At 45.3% G+C, this 24,620-nt stretch overlaps 2 protein-coding genes across 5 annotated transcripts; one reads left to right on the forward strand and one right to left on the reverse strand.

Annotated features, from left to right (window-relative positions):
* The first annotated feature begins 13,714 nt into the window (after nt 1-13,714).
* On the forward strand, nt 13,715-18,632 carry LOC127762125 (uncharacterized). 4 transcript variants are annotated; one of them, XM_052286495.1, is made up of 9 exons: nt 13,715-13,859; nt 14,332-14,501; nt 14,611-14,779; nt 14,976-15,037; nt 15,733-16,689; nt 17,405-17,488; nt 17,676-17,939; nt 18,014-18,070; nt 18,182-18,632. In XM_052286495.1, exons 2-9 carry the CDS (start codon nt 14,400-14,402, stop codon nt 18,353-18,355), a joined length of 1,869 nt encoding a protein of 622 aa, XP_052142455.1. In that variant the 5' UTR covers nt 13,715-13,859; nt 14,332-14,399; the 3' UTR covers nt 18,356-18,632. The 4 variants fall into 4 exon arrangements, with proteins under 4 accessions (XP_052142455.1, XP_052142456.1, XP_052142454.1 ...); XM_052286496.1 differs by having other exon boundaries at nt 14,342-14,501; XM_052286494.1 differs by having other exon boundaries at nt 14,358-14,501.
* Nucleotides 18,633-18,818: 186 nt separating this feature from the next.
* On the reverse strand, nt 18,819-22,394 carry LOC127762124 (replication protein A 70 kDa DNA-binding subunit A). Its single transcript, XM_052286493.1, has 2 exons — nt 21,828-22,394; nt 18,819-20,768 (listed from the first exon to the last, which is right to left on the reverse strand). Exons 1-2 carry the CDS (start codon nt 22,106-22,108, stop codon nt 19,079-19,081), a joined length of 1,971 nt encoding a protein of 656 aa, XP_052142453.1. The 5' UTR covers nt 22,109-22,394; the 3' UTR covers nt 18,819-19,078.
* Between the last annotated feature and the right edge of the window lie 2,226 nt (nt 22,395-24,620).

The following is a 24,620-nucleotide window of genomic DNA, read 5'->3' on the forward strand; positions in this document are numbered from 1 at the left end:
TTGGGATGAGACTTCAGTTGCTTGCTCATGATTTCCCCACTTTCCAGCACATGATCAACAAGTCTCTTCTGCTTGAAGATGCCAGAAAAGAAGCTACCGAGGAATACAAGAAACGCAAGTCTAATCATCAGGGGAATTCCTCCCGAGGTGCACCTCGCCCTCGCTTTGGACAACCCATGCAATATCACCAGTCAGTCTCTCATGCTAACCGCCAGCCAAGCTATGCAACTCGTCCTCAGATTAATCGCCTGGCGCCTCAGCCGCAGCAGCGTGCCCCTAGCAGTAATACTGCACCGAATAGAGTGTCCTCCTTCAAGGCACCATCAGGAATGGCGTCTGTTCAATGTTTCCGATGCAACTAGATGGGACACTATGCCAGGCAATGCCCACAGGATCTTGCCAACTCCAACTCAGGACGTTCTAATGGCAGCACCGCCAGGACTCCTACTCCCGCACCAGCTCCGTCTCGTCCTAGCTCTCAGGCTAGTGGACAGGGATCTCGTGTTTCCACAACTTCGGTCGAGGCCGGGTGAACCACATTCAAGCTGAAACCGCTCAGGATGCTCAGGATGTTCTCTGTCAACTCCGTACCCGCAATCGTCCTATTTAATTCAGGAGCTTCCCATACTTTCATATCGCAAGCTTTTGTAAAAAGAAATGGTTGGAAAACCCAAAAATTGCAAGTTCCAATGATAGTGCATTCCCCTGGAAGGGATATAGGGGCAACTAAAATATGCCCCAAAGTTAACATTAGAATTGAGGGAATTGATTTCCTAGCCAAACCAATAATCCTAGACTCGCAAAGTTTGGACATCATCCTAGGGATGGATTGGTTGGCTAAGCACAAAGGACAGATAGATTGTGCCGAAAGGTCCATCACCTTGCAAGAACCTGGAGGAAAGCAAGTTCGCTTTACCCCTAACACCCTTACCGCAAGTCGGTCTATCCTAACCAGTTTGCAAGCCATTCCCTTGGAATCAGTGCCCATAGTCTGTGGATATCCCGACGTATTTCCAGAAGAGTTAACGGGTATGCCACCAGACCGAGAGATTGAGTTCGCCATAGAACTGGCACCAGGCACCGCACCAATTGCAAAAAGACCCTACCGAATGGCAGTTAATGAGTTAGCAAAAGTCAAAAAGCAGATCGAAGAATTGGAGAGTAAAGGTTATGTGCAACCTAGCTCATCCCCTTGGGGAGCCCCAGTGCTTCTGGTTAAGAAAAAGGATGACTCTGAGAGAATGGTAATTGACTATAGAGCCCTGAATGAAGTAACTATAAAGAACAAGTACCTGTTGCCTCGGATTGACGATCTGTTCGATGAACTTGAAGGAGCGAAAGTTTTCTCCAAGATTGACCTCAGGTCAGGTTACCATCAGCTTAAAATCAGATCTGAGGATATCCCAAAAACCGCTTTTTCAACGCGGTATGGTCTGTATGAGTTCACAGTGATGTCCTTCGGACTCACCAATGCTCCGGCCTTCTTCATGAACCTGATGAACAAGATCTTCATGGAGTACTTGGACAAGTTTGTCGTGGTATTCATTGATGACATCTTGATATACTCGAGGAATGCGGAAGAACATGCTGAACACCTGAGGCTGATAATGGAAAAGCTAAGAGAACATCAATTGTTGGCCAATTTCTCGAAGTGCAAATTCTGGTTGGACCAAGTAGCATTTCTTGGGCACGTGATCTCCTCTAACGGTGTCGAAGTAGATCCCAGCAAGGTTGAAGCTGTACTTGCTTGGAATTCCCCCAAGAATGTGTCAGAAATCCGCAGTTTCCTTGGCCTAGCTGGATATTATCGAAGATTCATCGAAGGTTTCTCTAAGTTAGCCAGACCTATGACCGAGTTGCTAAAGAAAGAAAAGAAGTTTGAATGGTCAGCAGCCTGTGAAGACAGTTTTCAAGAAATGAAGAAAAGATTAACCACTACCCCAGTTCTCACCCTGCCAGATATACGAAAAGACTTCGAAATCTTCTGTGATGCGTCAAGGCAAGGCTTGGGATGTCTTAATGCAAGATCATAAGGTCGTGACCTATGCGTCTAGGCAGCTTAGACCTCATGAAGTCAACTATCCCACCCATGATCTTGAATTAGCAGCCGTGATCCATGCCCTTAAGATCTGGCGGCACTACTTGATCGGGAACAGGTGTGAAGTGTATACCGATCACAAGAGTCTTAAATACATCTTCACTCAGACAGAGCTGAATATGAGGCAAAGAAGGTGGTTGGAACTAATCAAGGATTATGATCTTGGGATCCATTACCATCCCGGTAAAGCCAATGTGGTCGCTGATGCACTAAGTCGCAAGACCTACTGCAATGCAGTTAAAGTATGGCCAGACCAAGATCGTCTGTGCAGAGAATTAGAAAAGTTAAGGCTGACAGTGCTACAGTCGGGCGTCCCTGCTAGCCTGACAGTGCAACCTACACTGGAATCGCAAATCCGGGAAGCTCAGAAAGATGATAAAGGTATAAAAGAGTTAATAGAAAGAATACACGAGAAGAAAGACACCGGTTTCTCCATAGATGACCAAGGCACAGTGTGGTGCGGATCTCGCATCTGCGTACCAGCCAAGAAAGAATTAAAAGATATCATTTTAAAAGAAGCCCATGAGTCCGCCTACTCCATTCATCTAGGAAGTACAAAGATGTACCAGGACATTAAGGGATATTTCTGGTGGGCTGGAATGAAGCGAGATGTCGCGGAATATGTGGCTCTCTGTGACATTTGCCAAAGAGTTAAAGCAGAGCACCAGAGACCAGCTGGTCTGCTGCAACCCCTACCAATTCCCGAATGCAAGTGGGAAGAAATTGGGATGGACTTCATCACCAGTTTACCAAGAACCCCTAGCGGGTATGACTCCATCTAGGTAATTGTGGACCAATTCACAAAATCGGCTCACTTCGTGCCTGTGAAAACTACCTTTGATGGAAAGAAACTGGCAGAGCTCTACATGACCCACATGGTATGTCGATTTGGCTGTCCGAAAAAGATCATGTCAGACCGAGGTACTCAGTTCACCTCAAGGTTCTGGAAGCAATTGCATGAGGCTCTCGGGACCAATCTGAACTTCAGCACGGCTTACCATCCGCAGACCGATGGTTAGACGGAAAGAGTAAATCAGATCTTAGAGGACATGCTTCGTGCTTGTGCCCTAGATTTTGAAGGCACATGGGATCATTGCCTGCCGTATGCCGAGTTCTCATACAACAACAGTTATCAGGCCAGCATTTAGATGTCACCGAATGAGGCAATGTTCGGAAGAAAGTGCCGCACTCCCTTGTGCTGGAATGAGGTTGGCGAAGCGCTGGTGTTCGGTCCTGACATACTCAAGGCAGCAGAAGAACAAGTTAAGCTGATCCGAGAACGTTTAAAGACAGCTCAGAACCGTCAGAAGAATTATGCTGACAATCGGAGGCGTGATCTTGAGTTCGAAAAAGGAGATCATGTGTACCTACGGGTATCACCCCTCCACGGTATGAAGAGGTTTGGGATGTCCGGCAAGTTAGCACCCCGCTACATCGGTCCCTACCTCATAATAGCCAGACGTGGCGAAGTGGCTTATCAGCTTGAGCTACCTGAAGGTCTCGCAGATGTGCACAACGTGTTCCATGTATCCCAGTTGAAGAAATGTCTTCGAGATCCAGAAGAACAAGTTCCCCTGGACAACATCGAGCTAGAAAACAACCTGACCTACAAGGAAAGACCGATCAAGGTTCTTGAAGAGGCAGAGCGTCAGACTCGAAGAAAGACCATCAAGTTCTACAAGGTCCAATGGAGCAACCACTCTGAAGATAAGGCAACCTGGGAACGAGAAGATCATCTCCGCACCGAGTTTCCGGAGCTGCTCCCTTAGGTGCTGAATCTCGGGGTCGAGATTCTTGTTAGGGGGTTGGTCTGTAGCGCCCGTTCCGTCGTGGCACCTAGTGGGAAAACTATCTCTTAAAAATCATAAATGCGAAAATTGTTTCTTTGTTTGTTGTCCAGTGTCCGTGCCATTCCAGATCTCAAATCCCCAATCCATCGTCGAATCCAAACCCTAACCTCAATCTGTCCCGAATCAAATCTTCTCGAGAAAGTCTATTTTGCCTCCCTCGAGTTCGTGGGCCGATCTCTTCTCCCCGGCCATTTCCTCTCAGCCCATCTCTCCTCTCCCCTCCATCCTTGCCCGCACGTGTGAGGCACGTGCGCTGCTCAGGTGCTGAGCAAGAGAGAGCTCGCTCTCTCTCTCTTTCTTTCCCCCCTCTCTCTCTGCTCTCGCTCCCTCTCAATGCCGCTCCCGCCGACGCCGCTCAAATCGCCGCGCCACCCGTTGCTTCCCCCGCGCGTGCGCCGTGCTAGCCGACCGGCCAGTCGCCGTCGCCGTCAGCGCCTGCCGCGCCATCGTCGCTCCGCCCTGCTTGCACCTCCGCCGTTCGTCGCCAAAGCACCAGGAGAGCCGGTGCGTGCGAAGGACGCGTGAAGGGGACTCCGGGCACTCGTCTTCTTCCTCTTCCCCGGCCCGAGGCCGGAGAGATCACTCTCGTGCCGTCGGCCTCTCGTCACAGTGCCCGTCTTGTCTCGGGAGCACGGTTTCCCACTCTTGCACTTAAGGATCCCGGGGGACGTGCCAGGAGCACGGTTTCCCGCTCTTGCACTTAAGGACCGATTCCTTTGGAATTTCATCCGAACATATAACAAGTACGACCACATGGGTGGAATGGGACACCCCTGGCTGAGTAATTAGCTAATCAGGGGAGCCTTGAGGCCGAGAGACAAGTGGATTTGCCAGGGTGGTGTCGGGGAGGACCCCTGGGCTTCCTGGCACAGTATGGTCTGGGACCTAACCTGTTGTTGGTCTGGGACCCCTCTCGTCGTCATATGGTAAACCTGTGTCGGCTCTCGAAATGCCTTGTCATGAAAGCCTCAAGGACACCAGACGTGGTTGTTCTGCACAGGCTGGGTGATCCGGGTTAGTAATGTCGTGTGGGTAAAGTGTGCCCCCTCTGCAGAGGTTATTAAACTGTTTGAACAGCCGTGCCCACGGTCATGGGCGGATGTAAGGTGATTCCTTAGCGTAGTTTTGTTTGACTACTACTTTGTGAAATTGCTGTTGTGGATTTGGGTTCGATGTTTGGAACATCTGTGGCTGACGGGATCAGCTAGGCCCGGGTGGCCGTTTGAAAGTTGTGGCCGGGTGCCAATCTTGAATCAATCAAAGACTGATACAATGCACATACTCCGACCGGACGACATGCATTGTCTCATCCGTGTCGTTTGAGAAGCACTCACTTAGTTGTTTTTTAAAAAAAAGGAGTTTAACTAAAATCAATTGTAAAAACAACAGCCTTTCCTTTGAAGCCTTCATTAAACACATAATTCCCATGACTTGCTGAGTACTCCTGTACTCACCATTGCTCTATATAAATAATCCCCCCCTAGTTGCTGAAGAAGATGAGATGGATCCCGCTGACGAGGAGTTCTTCCAGGAGCAAGTCGGCTATGATGAGTTTTAGAGTTTCGATCTAGTTCCCAAGTCGCGCCTGTGATGAATGGTCCAAGTCTTGGCTTCCGCTTTCCTCTTTTGTAATGCAGTTGTGAGCTTGGGGTCTGTCCGCAGCCCAACATGACTGTAATCCTACTCTATAATAAAGAGACCTTTGTTGCTGTGGTATTCAGTCTTCCTGTGATACCAGCACTATTTCCTGAGACTGGTATCGGTTAACAGGTTAATTTAGAGCGTCACGGGCTGGTTCTGTTCGGGGCTAGTTCGGGGCGTGACAGCACCTATGAATACAAGGTCTAGATACTCCTTAATTTCTTGTTTCCAAAAAGTTCAACAAATCACAGCAGATCCAAAGCAGTGAATGCTATACTTCTTAGGGAAGTAATACTAAGAATAACACTGATGGATTCTTTTCATCTTATTGATAAAGTTAGCATGGTTAATTGATAATGTAAAACTGATAACAGCATATGCTGCTCCAATTGAAACCACTCAAAGAATATAACAAGCAAGACACTACCAGCAAAAATGTAGTAAAAAAACTATTACCTCAAAGGTTATTTGAAGTTTTTCTGGACGTGTGTCAAATCCAAACTCCAAAGAACATTAGCCCATACAAGAAAGTAACCAGCTCACAACCCAGCAATGGTCATATGCCGGAGATATATTGCTAAAAAAACCTGAAACAAGTGCAGCTGGAATAACAGCTAACCAACATGTCATATAACTTATCAGGTTTCATTACGAGGACGAAAAGTACAGCAAATTCAAGGTGAGCAGAAGTGAGACCAATGCTCCAAAAGTATCACCTGTCCCAGATTTAGTTCAACCAAACCGGAACTGATAAGACACCATGATTCAAGCTTGATGTGCAGTTATCCAGCATACCGGATTAAATGAACTTGTTTCTGAAGAATGACAGATTCAATAGCTTGTTCAAACCCCTAGCTCTCAGGTCAACTTACTCATTCACTAGATAGCAAGCTGCAAAAGCACAAACCCACAGCCAAACAAATAAGTACATGGACATAATATAACTGAGTTTTTGTCATTTTCGTTTGCTATATGTAATTAAGGAGCTGAAGTTGAAAGAGTTCTGTTTTATAGACAAAGATGATCGCTGTGAATCAGTTGAAACATTATTCTCTTCAAAAACATCAATTAATTTGTTCCTAAAATTTCCATTCGCACTGCTCAACCCACTTATTGCCCTTCTCATGAAGTCAGGATCTCTCCACTGACGCTTTCAGAAGCATCCTCAACATCTCCCAACAACAACAACAAAATAAAATCTAATGGAACTTGATAACAGAATGACAATGTTTCATCAGATTGCAAGACAAAAGGCTTGTTCTCGTACAACAAGTTGAAATGCAAAACATGTCCTTTTCTACATCCAAACAGTACGTGCCAATTTATCATCAAGAGTTCAGAACAGTTAACAAAAAATCTGTGAGAATCGAGAAGCACTAATGTTGTTTCTCCTCCAGAATCAGATTGTTACCAGGGAAAATGCACCTTACCATAAGCTTCTTCTAGCCCAAAGTGGATTGATCCGAAGCGCCCAAAACCAGGAAAGAGACACACGAGGAATTTTTATGGGACATTAGGAGGCAACTCCTGATACAAAAGAAGATTAGGTCTTAGTGCAGAGATCAACAAGAACAAGTTGGCAGTTTACAGCAGCAAACAGGTAGCCAGGTACGGTGTCCAGGCTCCGACCCACCTCCTCGTGACGCTCCATGGTGGGGTTGAGGAGGAGACGGCCGCGGAGACCTAGGTATGACCTGAGAGGGAGGCCAATATTGGAACGAGACCGCGAGAGGGAGGCAGCGCGGGGAGGAGGCGGCGGCGGCGGCGGCCCAGCTGTACTGTGGAGGAGGTCGGCGAGGAGATCGAGGCGGCATTGGCTTTGGGGACGAGGAGCGGAGGAGGGGCACACGCCGGAGAAGGAGGCGGCGCGGCGAGGAGACCTCCGGCGAGCGGCGCGGGCTCTCGCCCACCGTTGATGCTACATCCAATGGTAGAAGTCGCTCCCGGTCCGACGAACTGATGGTAGCAAATTTTGCAGAACAGCCCTTGATAGAATGATAGCGGTAAAAACTTTTGCAAGATTGGGATTTGGTTTGGTTTGGGCCGGCTCCAAGCGCAGGAGTCCAGGAGAGTGGAATTTCCGGCCCGTTTCGTCATGTGAGCCGATGGGCCATATGTGCGATACAGAGCTAGGCCAACTAGCCCAAATGTTTTTGCCCAACGAGCAGTGTCCTGCGCAGGTCATGTTCTTCCTGAACTACTCTGAGATGCATGGATATGTTCTTCTTTTTCCTTTTTCCCCCTTTATTTCATAAATATAACTTGTGTTCTAGAACTAAAGAGTTTCTTTGACAGCATTCTTGACCTCAAAACGTTTGAAAAAGTTAACACGACAAGGGAGTTTGAAATTGTTTTGTAAGACAAACTTACGGTAGTACGGATTTGTTTGGTTCTCTACCATCCCACTAATTTATTAGTAGTGTCAAATTTTGGGTATGATTTGGCAGTACCTAGTTTTAGTATAGTAGAATAGTAGAATTAATTGTATTGATTTGGTAAAGATTGAAAGCAATCCAAACAACTACTACTTAAAGTTACCAAATATCTAGTAAGATAAGTATGACGTCAAACCAAAACAGCCCTACGTTTGTAGAATTGTAGATAAACAATGGAAGTAACACAATCAATTACTTGTATGGAGATGTACTTGGTAGTGCAATGGTAATGGGTGTATGGCTTCAACCTTGAAATCCCGTGTTCAATCCCTAATACACTCATATTTTTTTCTTAAAAAAAATGTTTGGAGGTCTCTCGTTCCAAATCTCTTTTTTTAAAAAATTACTTGCTTGTATAGAAACAACGGGCATAAAGACATCAGAGTAACAAATCTGCCGGGCCGGCTGGAGAAACCTGGGCACCATGGTGAAATTTATTGCACTCTTTTCTGTGGCAGGGAAAACAACAAGCGCCATGTGATAGCCCCATGCAAAATGCTATGCCTGTACTTGTTTTTCACTCGACAATGCAGTGCCATTTCCAAACATTCATCAGCCATTCAGCATCCAGACAAGCGTAAGCACGCTGCATAGCTGCATTGAGCTTACACGTCGAAGAAGAGGTATTAATTCTTGTGTGCAACTCTCAACAAACGCGAGGTCGCGGACGTGCCAGCACGAGTCCGGCGGCAGCTCGCGGCCGCGGCAGCTCGGCGTCGTCGAACGCCGGCAAGCTCTCGAGCTCGAACAGGTCGGAGCTGGACTCGCTGCTCTCCTTGGCCCTCTCGCTCTCCTCCGCCACGCCGAGCGCGCGCAGCAGCTCTTCCACCCTCCTCTCCGCCTCCGCCGCCGACTCCTGCGCCGCGGCCACCTCCCTCTCCGCGCCGCGCAGCCTCGCCACCCCGGCGTCCCGGCACCCGTGCTCGCCGTCGTCCACCACGACCGCCACCGGCGAGAACCGCACTGCCCGCCTCGCCGGAGTCAGGATCCCACCCGTCGCCGCGGACTGTCGCCGGGAAGCGCGCGACGACAGGATCGACCTCGCGGACGCCGGCTCAGCGGCGGTGACTGCCACTGCCGCCGGCGCCACCGCCAGAGCCCGCGGCGTCGTCGGCTCGGCCGACCTGGCTGACCTCCTGTTGCAAAGCAGAGCATTCAAAAGGCACGCGAATGGCGCCGACTTGGCACCATTCTTGTTCTTCCTTCTGCCCCTCTTCTTCTCCGCGACGTCTCCCGTTGACTCCGGCATCGGCGGCGGCGGCTGCGGCGGCGGCAAGAGAAGCGAAGGCTGTGGGTCAGGCCGCACGCGACACGGCCGCGGCGTCTTCTGCAGCCGCGGCGACCGCACGGAAGAAGCAGACGGCGACAGGTTGTTGCACTGCGAAGGACCGCGGCGGCGTCCGGGCACCGGTGACCCCTCGGCATCGGCAGGGGACGCCGGCAAGCTGCCATCGGCGTCGAGGGAGTGGTAGATGGCGTCGAGCAGCGCGGCGGAGAAGGACGGGTTCTCCCGGTTGCGGCGCGGCGGCGCGAGACGGCCGCTGTGGTGCGGAGACATAGTGACGCCCCCGCGACGCGCGCGCGGCCGTGGGACGAACGCGATCGCGGCGAGGGAGAGAGGATCACAGATTCGCAGGGGCTTTTTGGTTTGGTTGGTGCGTTCGTGCGGAGGTGTCCGTGGGGGTTGAAAAACGCCGCGCGCGCGCACAGGTGGAAACGGGGGCGGATGACACTGCGCGCACTCGAGTTTTCGCCTTTTTTTTTTTTAGTTGCTCGTCTCTTCCCCAGCGGTGGAGTTTGTTGGGGAGGAACGGACGGTGAGGGCTCTGCGCGGCGCGCGGTGACAGCGTGCTGGTAAAGCGAAACTCGAGTCATGCAAAGACACTGCCCGTCAACAATTTGTACATTTTCTTTCTCCCGCAGTGGAAATTGAAGCGTTAACAGTAAAACAGTCTATCGATGTAGTGAGTGATGAGTTCGCGAAAAAAAAGATGTAGTGAGTGAAAACAACCAGAATCGATAGCATCTCTTCGAAACCGACGCTCAATCAATCGGTGATTGATCATATTTATCATTTAAATTACTCGGCGTCGATATCAGTATGATGCAGAAAGAAATTAGAATTTGCAATACTCGATAACGGTTGTAAACGGTATCTCTTATATAAAAATGACGCTCGGTATGGAAACGGTATTTGGACGATCGGAAATTTTCGTGACTATTAGGACCCTTCCGTATGGCATGCATGTGCTCCGTTCACTGATTTCCATTTACTTTAGCCCGTTTAGCCGGATGCTAGGGATGCTAGATTAACGTACGTGTCGTTAGTTAGTTCATAAAACAGAGAAGCTTTCCGTCGAGCGGCAAAGCGAGCTCTTTCCCGGAGCAGAGAAAGGCGCGGGGGTGGTGCATCGTTTCTCTGCTGGATACAATGAACCATTTATTTCCTTGTAAGATATCCGAATCGTGCTCTTTTTCTAACTACGGTTCATGATGGTGCAGGGCAGTGCCGACGCAAAAGCTTGTATAAAAAACTAACTTATAAACCTGAACCCTACAAAGTAAATTGGCGATGAAACACCACCCACCATGATTGATGCTCCAGACGACGGTTATGCAACTCTTTTTAAGCTATGGATGGAAATTCACAAACAGACTTTAATAAATGTGCTCTTCTTATCTTGGTTTGGTTTTTTATTTTGTTGGGTGTGCTTAATTTCATTTAAACTATACCTTTTGTTAAAGTGATACTTTGTAATAATTAAATATAGCTCTGATGAGTAAATGCCGGGATGTTTATTCTATTATCTAAAATAAAATGATTGATGTGTTGAACACTGGTCGGTACACTAGAATATGGTGATCCAGACGTGCACGTACATCGACTCGCTGCAGCAAAAACGTTCCCAAAAGAGTTCACGAGTCAGGCCCACACTGATAGTCTTCGCGCGCGTCCTCCGCACGTCTCTTCGCGATCCTCCCTTTCGCGCAGCGGCGCATCGCATATGGGCGCGCGGTCCACCGGACGACGAAAGGAAAGCGAATCCACCGCGACATTGCGCCGCGGCTAATGATCAACTGCGCCGCAGCCGCCCCCACATTGGCCACTACGCGCACACGCACGCAGCTTGTCTCGTCTAGTCTAGGCTTCCTCCACTTTTTATCGCACGTCGTCGCACGACCAATCTGCCTATGTTTTTGTTTGAAACGTCCCGCACGGGGCGGCCACGCCGTCGCATGCACGTCACGGGCGCCTGGCGCGGTGGCGCTCTCCCGGCAGCCGACGCGCCTCGTCCCGTGCGCGCGTGCCATGGTTGGCGGTTGGCAACGCCGCACGCTCCCACGCTGGCCACGCAGCTAGTAAAATCGAGATGGGCCTAAACTTCCCGCCCGCGTGTGTCCGGGACTCCGGGTCCCTGATGCCGGCCTGTTCCGTGGGTGGACGAGAAGCTCCGACGAGAAGTGTACTCTCCCTTTGAGCATGAGCCCGCGACGAGAGCTCCGCATCGTCTTTCTCTGCTCTGCTCCCACGTTGCGACATTGTCTCTTGGATGCAGCCTAACGAGCTCTTGTCGACGATGGGCTTAGAGCATGTTCAATAGTATAGCAGAGCAAGTTCAATAGTATAGCTCACTACTAGCTATAAATCATCTATAACCAATATAATAGTCAATTCATACAATAATTGTTTATTGTATTATTAATATATGGTCCCACAATGTCATACAAATATTACGTTTTGAAGTTCGTGCTGCAGCTAGCTACAGATCTGTAGCCAGCTGCTCTTCTCTCTTTTCTTTTAACTCTTTAAAATATGTTTTATAGCTGGTTTATAGACTGCTATTGTACTTGCTCTTACCACCATACCTGTTAGCGCCCGCCATGTTTATTTTCCTCCTGATAGTCATCATGGTGATTCTTTCTCGAACTTCACAGTCATTGTTGCAAGATTCGGCTCCAGTGTACGAGCAGGCTGGCACGACGACTAGCTGTGGTCTGTGGAGGAGGAGAGTACTGAGGAAGGTGGGAGGGTGAGAAGGCAGCGGAGGGTGGCACGGTTCATAAAACCGATGGAATTTCATGAAAACCAGTCGACTTTTGTGAAACTGTTAGGTCTGAATTTATGAAAACCGGTCGGTATTAGCTAGTTTTCCATACGGCGTTGACTAAAAATCGTTGGTTTTTATCGTTTTTGATCGGATTTGGTAAACCAGTGAAGAGCGATTTTTTTACTTCAAAATCGAAAAGTTAAAGCCTAGAGGAGTACCTAAGACGACAAGGGGGTGAGCGACAGTGAGGGAGATATTAATTATTTTAAAAACATATTCCTATATCTTTCAAAAAAAATTCTCTTCTCCTTAAAAAACTTTTAAAGAAATAAAAAAGAATCCATCTAAGTATTAATGCTCCTTCTCCCTTAAAAAATTGACCTCACTTTTCAAAAAACTATACCCTAAATAACTTCTTTAAAGAAATAAAAAAGGCAACATCTCATAAAAATGGATTAGAAATAAACTAAATCATATTTTTATCTATAGATCATATTGTAATGCATAGGCATGCAACTACCCCTCTATTTCATATTATGAGTCACTTTGACTGTCAAACTTAAACAAATTTGACTAAGTTTATAGATAATAATTAGCAATATCTACTATGTAAAATTAGCTTCATTGAAATACCCCCACATGGTTATCGGCTCCGCGGATCTCTAGCAATATTGTCATTGAAAATAAAAAAGATCGAGAAAATAAGAAGAAAAGTGAATAATGAAATAGTAATATATGTTAATTTTTTAGTTTTACATCGTATTACAGTGAAGAACAAAATTAATAATAGTAGTATATTATCAAAACATACCATGGATGTAAGCAACTTCCCCTCCCCCCATGTGTTTTGGCTAGTGACATTATCCCCTCTTCTTATCTTCTCTCAAAGTCCCCCAATCATGTTTAGGTAAAAAAAAGTTCTATTATGACTAAAATAAAAAAACGATTCGACTATATTATTTTTCAAAGAGAATTCATTGTGTATTTTGACTCGTTATATAATATGATATCGTATTTTGCTTAACTTCTATTCTATCCGTCTCAAATTATAAGGCATGTATTTTTCTTACATGGTCTTTACTGACATACTCTGACCATTAATTTACTCTATATTTTGTTGCCAACGAATATAAAATTAGCATCACATGAAACTACTTTAAAATATAAATCTAGTGATATACTTCATCCGTTTTACAATGTAAGTCATTCTAGCATTTCCCACATTCATATTGATGTTAATGAATCTAGACATATATGTGTGCCTAGATTCATTAATATCTATATGAATGTGGGCAATGCTAGAATGATTTACATTGTGAAACGGAGGAAGTAACATGTATAATACTTAGCGTATATACATTTAGTATGATTGTTAGTTAAAAGTTACTGAGCTTGATTTTCCTTAAAAGGAGGACGCCTATAATTTAGGACGGAGGGAGTATAATATACCATCGTCCTCTAGTTAGACTCCATTATCACTGTATAATATTTTTAATTAACTCACGCAATTATCCATGGAACAAAAGTGTTCAAAATTGAACAAAAATTTCGAAATATCATATTATGAAGTAGCACAAGATTATCCATCTCAAACTTTAAGTGCAGTTTTAAAGTAAAAAAACTGAGATAGAGTGGAGCAGCTCGAGTATCTCCGTATCTCCCCCTTCCCTTCGCGTAAAAGAAAATCCCCCGTCTCGTCTCCTCCGCTCCTTGCGCCATCTCGCGGCTGAACAGGGGAGGGGCGCCGATCTCCGTCTGGCGCGCAGAGCAGGGGGAGGGGATCCTGGTGAGCATCCACATCCTCTTTCTGGTTCATCTCTCTCCCACCGGGAGTACTTTTGTCTGGAATTTGCTTGCGTTAACCCTAGTTTCTCTTCTAGATCTGGAAGAAGCTTCTTCTATTGATTTCAGAGCCTTAACCTTAATACAAGAAACAGTTTGTTTGTTCCCCCATGTCCCAAGTTGGATCCGCCCCTGTCTGCCAGTTCAGTAGTTTTTGGTGGGATTTTGAGGATCTCACTATGGTGTGTGATCGCTTTTGTCATTCCCACCACACATGGATTTGCTCATTTTGTAATAGGGGAAAAAGAGTGGTGCCTAAAGATAGCGTGGATCATATCGCAATAGTCTGTCCAACAATTACCTGAATCCTTTTGTTTAGTCATAAATCCTTGCAAATGTTCTTTATATTTGTTCTCTCTACTCTCCAGGATTGCTGAATTACTTAATTGACTTAGTCTTAATCCTAAACTTATTAGCTGACTGTAGAATTTCACCTTGGTAGACTTCGATTAGTAAGGGTATTGGATGAAGCTTGTACTGATCTATGGAGGTGGGTGGTCCACAAGATGCTCTGGACAACAGAAGTGATGATAATGACTTTGATAAGAATGACAATTCTGATCCTGTTGTTTACCAGTTAGTTCGGGTAAGTTCTCATCATAGGGTCTATTGGCTATACACTAATATACATAATTGGTTCCAATTGTTTAGTCAGTTCTTTGAGAAACACATTTTCTTTAAAATAAAATGTTCAGGTTGAAGGTGATGGAACACTTATTCCTGCTACGGAGGATGAGGTCTTACAGTTTGAAACTTTCCTTCATGATGAGAAGGTTGATGATGATCTGCCTTCTATTAACGATGTAACACATGTGGAGGAATATTTTACTAATGATTGCATAGTGAAGAAGCCTGAGTTTGAAGGTGCCCTCAGAAATATTATTCTATCTCAATTTCTACTTTATTGTCATTTCTGTTTGGGTGATCATACTTCCTTAGATCGATAACTGAATATCATGCCATGTGAGGATAAATTGTAGTTTGCAAGCTAGCATGATTAATGAATTGATTCGATTGGTTTGATTACTTGAGATGCTGACTTATTACTATATTTTCACAGAGGGGCCTTCCAAATTAGACACTGCAGATGTACAGACACAAAAGTTAGACGCTGGCTTAGAGGTATATTGCTTATCCATTGTGCATCATGAACATGATTCACTAAACCTATGAGGTATATTGCTTATCCATTGTGCATCATGAACATGATTCACTAAACCTATTTTCTGTTTCATTCAATACCCTCACCTAATCGAAGTGAAGTATCTTCGATTGAGTATAAGCATTTTATGACCAGATAGTATGTTAATTCTATTAGATAATAGGTTTAGTTTGTTCTTAGGTACCTCTGTGGTCATTTTTTTCAAGCTAATTCTGGCATGGTAAAAATATGGATTAGTTCTTTTTTGTCTAATTAGCAGTTCAAAGTTCAATTGTATGCGGTCTCAACAAATTCCACTTTTGTATGTAACAACTTTGTTTAGTACTAGTTAGGAACATATTTTTATCGTCATCAAGAACTGACATAGAGATGGATGGATGGATCAAAACTATGGGATGAGCTTCAATGTAATGAGAAGATGCTGAGTTCTTTAAGTGAACACAGGATATGCGGTGAGACATATCTGACTGACTGTAGATCATTGAAAGATGTGGTAATAAGAGATTGATCTGTGTGAAATACAATCCCAGGGCAATCTATTTTTATTTGAGCACTTCCCTTAAAACCATCCACTAAACATGCACCTGTATACATCTTCTTTCAATCTACATATTCAAGTTGATGTAACACTAAATAGATGCATATCATTTCACAGGAAGACAGGTTATGTACATTGAATGATTCGATAGTTCTTCCTTCAAATTGTTCAGCTGTTCATGACCAGCAGCTGGATAAACTAAATACAGAACAAGGGGCAAATATCATTGCCCAACAGGACAATGCTTCGACTGAGACTACAAAATCAACAGTATTAAATGACCTTTCTTCTGATAAAGAAAAGGCTGATGCCTGCTCGAAACCTGTAAATGAGGCATCTGCAGGACAATCTGTTTCTGGGGTTACTAGTTCAGTTCCTGATTTTTCCATTTTAAAGGGAGAAGTCTGCTTGGATGATCTTACAATGAGAGAACTTCAGGAAGCATTTAGAGCCACATTTGGGCGTCAAACTACTGTCAAGGACAAGCTATGGCTCAAAAGACGGATTGCAATGGGGTTGATCAATTCATGTGATGTTCCAAGTTCCGGTTGTGTTGTTAGGGATTATAAAGTTATTGCCATGGGTGCCAAACAAGAAATACCAGTGGTTGAAGCAATACCAAAGATGGAACTTGAGGCTAATTTGGTTAGGGACCAAGTAATGAATCCTGGACATGAGAGAGATTTACCATCAAGTCTTTCCTATCATAGTGAGGAGCAACAGAGATCGTCCAAGAGACTCAAAAGAGTACCAACAGATAATGATGAACCACAAGTAACTATTTTTGCCGAACAAGGAACTACTAAGAGAATTAGAAAGCCAACAAAAAGATACATCGAGGAGCTCTCAGATATTGACACTCATGAATCCACTGGGAGACTTTCTTCACCTGGAAAAAGGCATGTATATGATGAGGTGTTATTGAGACCACAGATAGCGCCTTTGCATGAGGTTGATTCGTTGAGCACAGCCTATCCTACTAGAGAAGATACTCTTGGAGGGTGTAGTGTGCATGTGCCTTATGTTTCAAGGATGAGAAGGGGGCGCCCTAGGAGTAACTTCATTCCATTTTTGGTAATTGTCTACTTATGCATTATATAATCTTCCAGCTCTGGACAATTTGACTACCATTTATTATCATTGCGACATTTGCGCAAATATTCGATTACTATACAAGTATACAGGACCAACAATATATTTGGTTACTCCATTTTTGGAACTATTTTAGGGATGTCCTCTTTTTATGTTAGATGCTTCCTTTTTCTGCTCCTTTTTAGAATTTCTTCTTTTGATATGAGATTGCAAGTACCTTCTCTATTTATCAAAATAATATGGATTTCCACAAAGCATTATGTTAACGCATTTTGGCCTGTGAATTGCTTCCTGCTCAGAATGCATCTGACCTAAGAAACTTATCTAAGGGAAAATGTTCTTGGAAGCCAACTAACTAAAGACTCATGCCCATTTTCAATCAAGCAGATTATTAATTTTCTTCTTCACAATTTCACTCTTTGCCCATGGTACTTCCTACAAACACCGTGTGCTATATTTCATAAATTAAATGTGGGAAATCTCTGAACTTTTTGTTAACTGATTTTGCCATTGTAGTCTTTATTTGATAGTTTCCTCATCATTGTGCCAATATTCCATTTGATCTGATGTACCATATTGCACCATATACCAATTCAGAATAATTTAGGACAAAACCATATTTTCATGTGTCATACGCTATTAGATTTGGTATAATTATCTCAATGTAGCTACCTGAATCCTTTTTTTATTGCATCAGGATCCTGAGCCTTCTGTGGAATGTACTGAGGCCCCTGCTGCAGATGTAGTGAATTTGGAAAAGGAAGGTGAACGGAAGAACCATGTAAGCAAAGCCATAGAAGTTCCACTAGTATGATGTTTCTTCATGTTGGACAATATAGTGAAAATCCAACTTCAGAATGAAGTACTGACTAGAAATATATTTGAAACACATAGTACCTCAATGGCTTAATGCTGTGTAATCTACTTCTGTATTATGTGTTATATAATATTTTTCTTCAACTTGCTAGCAGAAGAACACTGGGAAGAAAGGAGTACATGTAGAAACATCTGGTGAAAAGGATGTTCAGGGTCTGCAGGACAAGGATTTTTGCGACTCTGATGACAATCCCAAAACAAAGCGGGGTGGGAAGCGGAAGCATCATCGAGCATGGACATTGTGCGAGGTTGTGAAGCTGGTCGATGGTGTGGCCCGATATGGGGCTGGCAAATGGTCCGAGATTAGAAGACTAGCCTTCTCATCATATTCGTACCGCACCTCGGTGGATCTTAAGGTGCAATTGCCTTTTCAACTCCTAGGTTTGTTCGTGCATTTTATTTCTTCTAATGAATCATGATGCTTATTCAGGACAAATGGCGGAATCTGATCAGGGCCAGCCAGACACAACTTTCCACTGAAAACGATGTATGATGAACAGGCTGTTCTGTTCGACCTACTTTCTCACGTTCTGGCATTTTTTCCCCTTTGCTTTGCATCTTGATTTATTTACCCAACTTTCTCTTTGCCACTGAACAGGGTGTTTGTCCACGGAAGAGCAATCCTTCTGCCATACCGATACCAGTGTCGATTCTGCTACGAGTAAAAAAACTGGCTGAGATGCAGTCTCAAGCTGGCGACGTGAGAGTGCCGATCAAGTTTTCAGGGCAGAGCACTACGGTTGTACAGGGGAAAGTTTCGGGTTTCTTGTGATCCACGTGTTGCATGCAAATAGAGGGGGAAACCACTGAGATTGATGTACGCTTTTGGACGTCTGTGAATACCACACTTGTATAGCAAAGTTGTGATCGCGACTCGCGTTCTCGTGCAAAAGAAAGAGTCGACGTATGTATTGTTTTCTCCTTTTTCTACACACGAACACTTCCTATGTTCTCCGAGAGATTTGACTAACGTACCTTGAGATTGACATAGTCACCTTAAACACCTTGTTATTGAAAGAATAAATGCTCCTTTTTCGTTTGCACGGATATTAACTTCTTCTCTGGATCCGCTTGTTTGCATCTAACCCAAGTCCTAAGAGCCTTGCGAATGTAAAACAGATGTTCGATTGCATGGAAGAGCACAAGAGATTTCTTAGTCGCGACAGAGTAAGGCTTTGCAGGCATGTACAAACCAAAACTAAGGGAGAAATTGCACTGCAGCTAGAAGGCAATCATTTGATCGAGAAAAAGGTATAAAAGCTGATAACATTAAGTGGCGTTAATATTAAAGTACCGGCACAAAAATGGAAATATCAGCACTAATCTGGATATAAACTATTAAAGCACTAATCTGGATATAAACTATTAAGTGGCGTTAATATTAAAGTACCGGCACAAAAATCGAGCAGGAGGGCGAGGGCTATGGGCACTGCAACACCTCACCTCGCTCACCTCACCACGCACGAGCGAGCAGCTGATAGAGTAGCACAGTCTGCTAATGTAGCGCCGAGGACTTGGAGATCAAATCCAGCAGAAATTTACTTTCACCCGAAGGATCAACCTTCTCCACTTTGACCGCGGTGTTCTTCACTTTGCGCTCATCGCCGTATGATTCTTCTTTGACCTTCAGCCTGAGCAGATATTCCTGAAACAAGCAATTGAGCATGGTGTCTGCAAACCGAGGGTCCTCGCGCTCCTTAAGTGCGTTGAGCTCTGTTGCCGAGCAGCCAAGCAACTCCTGCCCAGCCTCCTGGAATGCTGTCACCCAAGCTGTTCCCGAGTGATCTTGAATCTGAAACTGCAGGAGATACCTGTAGTCGCACTCTTCAAACTCCCTATCACATTTGTCACAGGTCCAATTGCCAGTAGTACTCTTTGTCACCTTCTTATTGCACTGCCTGTCGCCAATCATGTTAGGGCAAGCTGTGTAGAAGAAGGACTCATTCTTGAAGAATATAACGGTGGCTTTCACCGTAATCCAGTCAGGTTTGTCCCCCATTCCAAGACCTTCATCCTTGATCTGTGCTACTGTCTTTCGGATCTCATTCCTTGATGCTCCAGGCGTGATATCTCTGGATATGGACTGAGTAGAAGCATCTCTTCCTCCACTATCAAACCATTGCCTGAGACTATGAGCTTCAGCAGAATCAGGGTTGATGAAGAGCTGAGTTGAAGAAATTGTGCCGACAGACTTGCCACTGAAATCACTCACTTTTCCTGCTTTGACAGCCAGCACAGGAAAGATCCCACGTTCAACCATTCCTTGAAGCTGTGAGCCTTCTCTGTTGCAAAAGTCACCCCACATGGTTACCTCAACACTTCGACCAGACATATCCTTCAGGTTCATAGTTCTTTTCTGAGTTTCCATGCCATTTTTCCTCTGTATTGTGGTGCAAGGATTGACCGATGTAACAACACCTATGATATCAAGGATAGCATTGTTCTGGGCATCCTCAATTTCATTGATCGGTCTGAAGTCAAACCGCTGGGTGGGAATGGAACTGTCCTCATCAGGACAAAGATCCACAGTTGATCCATTCTCCAATAAAATCTCCCACTCATTGTTAAGATGGTTATAGTTCTTCTGTGCAGGTCTCAAGTTTCCTCTTGATACCACATAGACCTTACCAACTTCCACAACTTCATAGAATCGATCAAGAAGAGCATTGAAGCATGTCACCCGTATCTCTCCCCCATCAGAATCAAGCAAGTCAAAAGAGAATACTTTCCCATCACCTTTAGCATTATGGTATCGGCGGATATCTCCCTTGGCAGTAACTCTAGCCTTGATAGCCCAGCGGCCTTGATAAGGATTTAAAGCAGATATGGGGATTATTCTAGCAGGGGCTTCATTTTTCATGATTGCTCCATGGTTTTTGTAATTAGGTGCAGGGCGATAAGATGGCTGGACTGTTGGTTGGAAGACCGGAACTTTGTCACTGGGCCTAGTGGCAAAGTTAGAGGAGTTTCCTGCCATCGAATTTTGGAACAATGGAACATTGTCACTAGGCTTTGTGGTTGTATTTGATGAGTTCCCTGCCATCAAACCATATTGAGTTGCTCCGTTAAATTGCTCTACTCTTGTCGGATTTGGGATAGGAGATCCAGTTTCTGAAAGCGCTGTAGGATTCCCAATTATCTCACACTCCGAAACAAGAACTTCCAGGTTCAGAATGACAATAATCCTACAGGTATTGCAACAAGTCAGCTCAACCAACAAAAAACAATTCTTGATTCTGCTCTATCAACCAGTAGATCAGTTGAAAATAAGAATGCAAAAGGCTCAGAATATGATGATTCACACTGCTACATGAATACTATGTTTAATTACAACACCTTTTGGTCAGAAACTTATCTTCACTTTTGCATTTGTCGCCTTGCCAACATGATTTGAATGGACACAACTATGCTTCCAATTACTTATGAACCAGATACAAAAGAAATGCATTTAGTACGGTGTTGTGTTGAACTGAATGGCTACAGCTAAAAGATAAAAAATACTTAGTACTTAGACCCAAACTGTTCACAGCACCAGACAGTTGCAGCATTAATGCTGATCAAAATCTAACTACATTGGCCAAATCGATGCACCCAAAAATGGCGATTTGTTGGCTAGAGAAAAAAAGGCACACAACTAAATTAGTGAACTAAATCAGACAACACTGTAAAGTGTGTAGTAGTCAAACTGACCATATTACCTTCATCATTTGACATGCTACCTGCCAGAAATGGCGAACACCAAAGGCTACCCAAGCACATATATCACACTATTTTGTAATCGTTAATACTAATGCCAGCCAATTAACTACTGAGTATCGACAAACACCAATTTGTGTCACAGGACAGCCTTAGTTACCACTGATTAGTACTGCAATACCGAGGCCTCTTTCTGACAATAATAATTCAAATCAGAATTAAAATCAATTGGACAAATGGTTAACAAGCACCGATCAAATGATGTCATAAACAAAACCATTGTCAGAAAAATTTTGATGCACCTCTACTAGTATCTAGTAGGAAACATGAAGCTCATCGACAATTTACCAACAGAATGGCAAGTACTAAGTATTAATTTAAATTGCAAACTAGCTGAAAGCGGGAATCTAAACCACACGCAGACTGACACACATAAAACCAGGGGCAAGCATGAACCCTAAAACGAAACGGGCCAAAAATCGCACGCAATCACACATCGATCAGAGGCAGGGGAATGGGGGGGAAAGTGGAGGAGGAGGCAACAAAACCTTCTGGGGCCGACTTCGTTGATGACGTACTCGCTGAGCTGCACAATGCTGCCGCGTCGGAGGGCGCCGGATCGGGCGTGGTCGCTGAGCTGCGCGGCGAAGAGCGCGGAGGACGCGGCGGTGCCGTCGGAGACCACCGCCCGGAACCTCTCCCCGCGCGTGACGCCCGCGCCGTTGACCTGGACGCCCCGCAGCTCGACGATCTGCAGCACCGGCTTCAGGTTCGTGTCCCCCGCCAGCGCCGCCGCCACGCCGTTCGGCGTCAGCCTCGCCATCGCCATCGCCACCCGCCGCCCTCCTCCACCTCCACCTCCACCTCCTCCTCCCCCTCTCCGCTTCAATTCAATCCGACACGGAGAGGCGCGGATTAACGGGAAAACCCCCGCCCTGGATGGTTGGAACTTGGATTGGGAGGAGGAAGAAGGGAATGGTTCAATTCAATCCGACACGGAGAGGCGCGGATTAACGGGAAAACCCCCGCCCTGGATGGTTGGAACTTGGATTGGGAGGAGGAAGAAGGGAATGGTTCGAGGCTTTGAGCTCTCGAAAATTCGAAAAGATGCGAGGGGTGAATTAGAAATGGTCCGCTAATTAATGAGAGAGGCGGTTGATGTGGAGGCTGCTCCTTTCGGAGGAAGACATCGACACGCTTCAGATACACCAGCCGTTGGATAGATTTGGCATGATCGCATCGGACGGCCACAATATCCCAGAGTGGATGGGCTGGCCTTGGCAGGGATGAGTTCGCTGCGGGTGGGCCGTGTTCTGATGGGCCGTCACGCGGCGCGGCGAATTCGAAGCCTCGGCCCACGTTGCCGCAGCGGTTGACACCGATGAGTGATGACGCGGTCCAGTATTGTGGTGATTGGCTGATTGCTTACCATTTTGCACATTGCACTTCTATCATTGTGCGGCCGTGTTTAGTTCACATCAAACTTCCCCCAAACTCCCAACTTTTCATCACATCACGTCACATCCAAAACTTTCCTACTCACATAAACTCCTAATTTTTTTTCCAAACTACTAACTTTCCCTAAACTTTTTCCTAATTTCAAAAACTAAATACAGCCTTATTGAGTAGTTCAATCAGGTGCAGGTTTTGGGTCATTGGATGGGATATAAGACACTGTTCACTAGCAAGGGGGGGGGGGGGGATTGCATTTTGCTGTAAGCTGTGCGTTGACCGGTATAAAAGATAGTACTCCTGGAGTAGTAACAACAAATCTATGAAGAAACTGTGGCCGTGTTTAGTTCCAAAATAATTCTTCGAACTTTTAACATTCCTATTACATCAAAGGCTGTGTTTAGTTTTTGAAATTGGGGAGAAGTTTAGAGAAAGTTGGTAGTTTGGAAAAAAAAGTTAGAAGATTATGCAAGTAGGAAAGTTTTGGATGTGATGTGATGGAAAGTTGAGAGTTTGGGGGAAGTTTGGTGTGAACTAAACATGCCAAAACTTTTCTACACACACAAACTTCTAACTTTTTCATCACATCGTTCCAATTTCAACCAAACTTCAAATTTTAGTGTGAACAACACAAGCTGTACATTGTTTACTCAACTGGAAACCGGCCATCGAGGGTGGACGAAAGCAAAGAGTGGGTTAAATCCAGTAGCCAACCAAGCCGAGCCGCATCAAGTGATCAAGGTCCTAGTTTTGTTTCGTTTGGTCCAGGGTTTGTATGATGTCACCGCAGTACAATTCCAGCGAATTGAAGGGTCCCCTGACGTTCAGCTGACACTGCAGGGACTGCAAGTAGTAGCAGCAGCACTACTACCACCACCAGCTGATCATTTACTGTTCTTAACACTTGCAGCTGAACCACTGGTTGTGGCCTCCTGACAGATGCTGATCCCCGACGACCAGCTCTCAGATTGAGGCGTTTAGTTAAGCGGCTGACACGAGAAATGCTGTCGCGCGCCGTGACATCTCCCTCCCCTACACACGGAAAACCAGGCCACATCCCTGCAAAAAACACATCGGATCCCTTCACCCCAAACGCGCGAGGGATTTTAAACTAAACGCCACGATACAGCGGTAAGAATCTGAAACTGAACGAGAGCGTAGAAGTAGTCGCCGACCTCCTCCTGCTCCGTAAACTAACCGGGAGAGAACTCCGGCGCCCGCGACCACCACGTTGCAGGGCCTCATATCCCGAGGGCGTCAGATGCCCTCGCCGATACACTAAAAACCGAATAATCTGGGCAATCAGTCTGTCCTAACTCAGAGTTGCCGCGAATGACGACACTAGTTTAATTCAACCTCTTCCTGTCAGTAGTAAAATCCCAACTGTCTAGGTTGCCCGTGCACGCATGTGTGCACCGCTGCTAAAAATCTCATCTCCACAGCCTTTTCTCCCAGCCATGACTGACTGAACAACCCGTCCAAAACGGGAAAAAAAATCTCCATTACTCTCTCCATCTAAAAAAAAAGACAAATCCTGTATTTCCATATCCAACTTTGACTATCCGTCTTATATAAAACTTTTTATAATTCATATTTTTATTGTTGTTAGATGATAAAACATGATTAATATTTTATGTGTGACTTGTATTTTTAATTTTTTTTATAATTTTTTTAAATAAGACGGACGGTCAGGATTTATCTTTTTTTTTTTTACGGAGGGAGTACGTGCCACGGGATCAGGTGCAAGCACATGCGGGCTTAACACGCGAGTGGTCGTGGTAGTGGGGGAGGCGAAGACAGTGTGAGCAGAATAACATGCCGTCACGGCCTCGTCTCGTCGCGATATTGCGAGCCAAAACCGTGCAAGTCGTGGGGTCACCTGAGCCTCT

The sequence above is a fragment of the Oryza glaberrima genome, chromosome 2, assembly GCF_000147395.1.
Source record: "Oryza glaberrima chromosome 2, OglaRS2, whole genome shotgun sequence".
NCBI lineage: Eukaryota > Viridiplantae > Streptophyta > Magnoliopsida > Poales > Poaceae > Oryza > Oryza glaberrima.